This window comes from Microtus ochrogaster, unplaced genomic scaffold, assembly GCF_000317375.1.
Source record: "Microtus ochrogaster isolate Prairie Vole_2 unplaced genomic scaffold, MicOch1.0 UNK5, whole genome shotgun sequence".
In the NCBI taxonomy this organism is placed as follows: domain Eukaryota; kingdom Metazoa; phylum Chordata; class Mammalia; order Rodentia; family Cricetidae; genus Microtus; species Microtus ochrogaster.
The window spans coordinates 83,343-88,654 of record NW_004949103.1 but is presented as its reverse complement, the minus strand read 5'-3'; the positions used below and the strand labels follow the sequence as shown (position 1 = coordinate 88,654).

At 46.2% G+C, this 5,312-nt stretch overlaps 1 protein-coding gene across 1 annotated transcript in view; it reads left to right on the top strand.

Moving 5' to 3' along the window:
* The window catches only part of Zfyve28 (zinc finger FYVE-type containing 28), a 94,534-nt gene that overhangs the window by 60,907 nt on the left and 28,315 nt on the right, over positions 1-5,312 (top strand). Inside the window, exon 7 of the mRNA XM_005365899.3 lies at positions 1,846-1,947. Coding sequence (XP_005365956.1) covers positions 1,846-1,947 — 102 coding nt within the window. The remainder of the gene's footprint in view (positions 1-1,845; positions 1,948-5,312) is intronic.

Genomic DNA, 5,312 nt, shown 5'->3' with positions numbered 1-5,312 from the left:
AAAAAAAAAAAGGAAACGCAAAGCAAAAAGGGTTCATACAGTGTGTTTCAAACTTACTACAAATAAAAATGATGGCCTGGCCACTTAGAAAGACATGAAGGCCAAGGAAATGGAATTAAGAGATCAGAAACCCCTCCATCTGTGGCCAGAGGATCCCAGATCAGGATACCAGGAGCATTAGAGCAGGAAGGAATGCTCTCTTCATTTAGTGCTGTGGAACATGGCCGCCACATCACACACTGTTGTCACTGGCTCTGTGTGTAGATATTTAGCCACAGCCCAGTCTGGATGTTGTAAATGCATCTTTAAAATGAGTTAACATGCAATTAATAGAGTTTTGAGTTTGGTATATTGCCCTCAATAGTTCAGTGGGCCTCATAGAATCAGTTGAAATTCAAGGAGAAAACAGGCTCAGATCCCCTAAGTAAGAAGGAATTCTGTCGTGACTACACATCACTGTGTCTCCAGCCTGCTTGCCACCTGCCCCATGCAATTTGAATTTACTCTCCAATCTCATAAGCCTGTTTTCTCTCTTTCTGTCTCTGTCTCCTCTCTCTCTCTCTCTCTCTCTCTCTCTCTCTCTCTCTCTCTCTCTCTCTCACACACACACACACACACACACACACACACACACACACACACACAGAGTCTCACGCTCTTCCCTTTCTCAGTTTTGGCCTTTTTTATATAGCCCACATCACAACCTGCTTTTGCTCGGTGTGAGCTTAGCAGATCACCGAGTCCAGAGGCAGCACAGTACCTATTTTCTTCTATGACTTTTGATTCTTGCTTTGCACACAGAATCCAACCTTCTAAGTGGAAAATAGTCCCTTTCATCCTGTTTGTCACTTTTCTTACTAACCTGGGTCTTAAGAAGACCGTTAGGAACTGACAGGGATTCTGGGTGGGATGGTGGCAACTGGGGCTCTGCTGGCAAGGAGACCATGTCATAGCTATGGAAACAAGTAGGGATCTCCAAGCAGAAAGCCCAAATAGCCCTACTATGTGCTCAAATGAGGGAGCAGAGGCACAGGTAAATGTTCAGTGGGCTCCTGAGACACATCAACGTGAGTGCCTGGGCCCCAGAGGCGCTGGAGGAGATACTGGAGAAGGGTCCAGGCATAACGTCCTGAAGGAGATGAGTTGGGAGTTGGCTGGTGGAGGCACTCTCAGAGCTGGGCAGTGGCTCTGGGGCTTCCAGGTGGTGTCAAGTGGAGGTGGCTGTCACGATGAGATGATGATTAGGGCTGCCAGAATGTGGCACCTGCGTGCTGCTGTCTTTCAGCAGGTGTTGACTGGGTGCTCGGTACAGGGAGGGGACAGTGAAGACAGCCCCAGCCTCAGGTGGGGCATCTGGGGAAGGGTCGGTATGGTCTGGGGTAGACAGCAGCAGGCTGTTTCCTACCCTGACGGGTGGTATAGGAACTTGTTCTTCTAGCTCATGTTTGGCTTTTGAAGTGACAGCTTCAGGCCTGATTCCTATGAGCCTCTACAGATCCTGTTTTTCACTTTCACTGAGGTAGATGTTAGTAATACATCTCCATCTTATTTCTCTGCAGCATTGAGGTGAGGAAATACACACCATGGTTCTTAGATCCCCGCTGTGAACCAAGCTAATAAACTTGATGGCAAAGTCTGGATAGTAACTGGCATCACCTTTCCCTTGCCTTACTGAAACTCTGTTTATAGGAGGCGAAGGGGCAAGCTATTGCTAAGCTCTGCTCTGGGGCTGCCCCAGGTTCCAGCTGACTGTCAGTCTTCTTACATATGTTGAAGCTGAAATTACAGGGCTCACTCACAGGCCCGTAGAGCCTAACTAAACTGGCTTGTGTGTCTTGAATGCAGTGGCCTTGTGGTCTATGCAGATGGACCCCTGAACTTGGACCGAAAGGTGGAGGATATGTCCGAGCTGTTCCGGCCCTTCCACACGTTGCTGCGGAAAATAAGGTGAGGGCTGGGGGACGGTTGTTGAAGTCAAGTGCTCAGCCCCCTGAATCAATGAGAGCTGGCCACACACCCTCCTGTGTGATACCTATGTCCACAGTGGCTGAAGCCAACCTTTATCTGCTCTGCCTGGACCTCAGAGTGGTTGGCAGCTCTTGCGTGCCAAGCTTTAAGGAATCCTAAACTTCACACTGCCCAACCTTGAGTATACCACAGAGCTCAGTGTTTGCTCTCAGTTCATGAAAGCCCCGAAGTTCCTTTCAGGAAGCTCATATGTCAGTCCTGGTTTGCTAGGCTCCTGTGGATGTGCCGAATCTCTTCTGCTGTATCATACCTTTCTCTTGTTGGACTGAGCATTCTGCCCAGTGACTTGGTGGGATGGGTTGTTCATACCCTAGGGATGGCCTCATGATGGGCTGGAAACAATATGGAGGCCACGACCACCCATCTCCTGAGTGTCTTCCTGGTGTTTCCTCCTTTGGCTCTAGACAGTGAGCGACTGTGCTGGATGGGTCTTTGTAGCACCATCCATGGGTCTATCCGAATATCCAGAGCTTCCTTAGACCCTGCGCTGAGCACAGCCAGTGAGGCACAGTATAGGGTGGATTTAGGCTTAGCACAGGGTGACCTCAGGCACAGCCATCGAGGCCAGAATTTCTTTAAGGGTGCATGGAACATAGAACTATGCCAGAATAGACACCGCAAGAAGAGACCCCTATGGGCTTTTCCTGTGGGCAGCCTTGAAGTCTTGGGACCTCGGTGAGTCAGCAGACTGGGAGCAGGGTACTCAGTTTCCTTGACAGTTCAGTTTATCCTGTAGATGGCTCTTGCTGTTTCCCTCTCCCTCTGAATGGAATGCAGACCTTAGAGTTAGAGGCTGAGGATCTGCCTTTCTTGGTTCCAGGACAAGGGATGACAGTAAATGAGGAGAAATCACAGACAATGCTGAGGCCAGGAAGGAAAGCACAATCATGCTTTGGCAGAGGTGGTTCTTGTAGGAGGGATGGGGCAGGCGCTGGGGAAATGAGAGGAAGCTCTGTGGGCTTAGGAGAGAGCTAGGCACAGAGATACCTGGCTCTTCTTCCCAGGAAGTATTTGACAATTCCAGGCAAATGTTTCTTTGCCCAAGGTTCAGGCTGGAGGCCAGAACCCAGGTGCAGTGGGCTAGTAGAGTAATCAGCACTGGGGGCAGCCAGGCAGCGTAGCCGCTGGGTTCAGGTGCAGGAGGAGCCCAGGTACAAAGCCCCTTAGGAACAGTCCTGCACTCTCGGAGACAGATGTATGCCTCAGGCTCACTGCCGATCTTCCCTAGAGACTTTTGCCAAATGCTGAAGGTTCATGGATTGGAGGGTTGGGAGGTTGGAGGCTGAGCTGGGACTCAGAAGGGCAGAGTCAGACTCCAGAGTATGGGAAGATGGAGGCCCACCAGCCTCAGAGTAGCAATAAACCTGTTAGATGTTTGAGCCAGCGTGATAATGGACCCTAATCGCCTAAGACAGCATCACTTGCCACTGCTAGAGCATTTTAGGTCTGACGTCCATCATGCAGTTCAAACCTGTGGAGGCAAGAAAATGTGATCAATGGTCAAGAGAAGAGCATGTGATGCATAAGCTAGTTATCCATAATGAATTACTGTACCGCAGAACATACATAGAGAGGGGACTGGAGAAGAGCTAAAATGTTCACTATCGGAAAATAAAAGCAATGGGTGGGCCTAACAGCAGATCAGATCAGACCCAGCAGGACGTTGAAGCTGAGGGTAGACCAGCAGAGGAAGCACACACTGTAGCACATAGACAGAAAGTGAGGAAGCAAGCAGACAGAACCATCTGTAGGAGAGACACGTGCAGCACCCTCGAGTGGCTAACACACGCCGTTGATCCCAGAAAGGGAAAAGAGAGAATAAGCAGAAGCAATATCCAAAGAAAATGGCCTAGGATTTTCCAAAACTGATGGAAAGTTTACCCATAATATTCAGGATGCTCACATCGCAAGCAAGAGAAACATAAAACATCCCTGTGCATGTCACAGTAAAATTGCCAACAACAAAGACAATCTTAAAAATAGTGAGGGGGGAAATAAAATATTGCTTTAAAAGTAGTGTAAGACAGACCCCTCTACACACCAAAACAAACAAGCGAAAAACTGGGCATGGTGTCACACACCTATAACTCCAGTATTTGGGTTCAAGTCCAGCCAATGCAAAATTAAGAAAGGAAATGAAAGTAAGAAAGAAAAATAATGGATAGGAGACATCACTACAAATGTCACAGATACTATGAATAATTCCGTCAGTGAATTTGACAAGTTGAGTTAAAGTAACAAATTTTACAAAGTAATCAGCTGACAGAAGAAATACAGTATGTATTAAGAGAATTTAATCATTATTTATAAGCCTCCCACAAATAAAATATGAACAGATCATATGGACCAATATGCAGTTCCCCAACTGTTATTGAGGTGTTGCAGAACAGTGCGGCATTTTATTTTTTCTCCAGTAAATGGGCTGAGCTAATGGGAATTAATAGGAGAAAAAAGTTTCATGTTGTTGGTTTCTTTGCTCAAATAATCACAAGGAGACTTACTGTTTCTTATGAATGCCCGGCCTTAGCTTGGCTTGTTTCTAATTAGCTTTTCTTAAATTATCCCATCTATCTTTTGTCTCTGGGCTTTTATCTTTCTCGGTTTCTGTACACCGTTCTTTACTTTTTACTCCATGGTTTGCAGTGTCACTGGGTAACTAGCCGCTGGTGTCCTCCCTCTTCCTTTTCTTGTCTCTCCTTCTCATTTTTTCCTTTTATTAATTCTCTCTGCCTGTCAGCCTCGCCTATTCCTCTCCTGCCTACCTATTGGCTGTTCAGCTCTTTATTAGACCAATCAGGTGTTTTAGGCAGGCAGAGTAACACAGCTTCACAGAATTAAACAAATGCAACATAAAAGAATGCAACACATCTTTGCATCATTAAACAAATGCTCTACACCATAAACAAATGTAACACATCTTAAATTAATATTCCACACCAGTCTCATTTATGCATATCTCTTGCTACTGCAATCACATACAGAATCATTTCCAGATAGCATAGAGGTATAAATGTAAAAAGAGAAACTATTGAGCTTTTGGAGAAAAACAGTCAAGATCGTTGTAATAGTCCAATAGATAGCCATCTCCTAAACAGGACACAGAAGGGTTAACTATAAAAGAATGTGTGATTGGTGATACAGGGTTGAGCATTTACCTAGTGTGTGTGAGGCCCTGGATTCAATTCTCAGCACCACTAAAAATATGATGCATTAGGCGTTATTACATTTAAAAATGTCACTTACCAATAGACTTGTGCAAGAGAATGAAATCTGGGCTGAAGAAT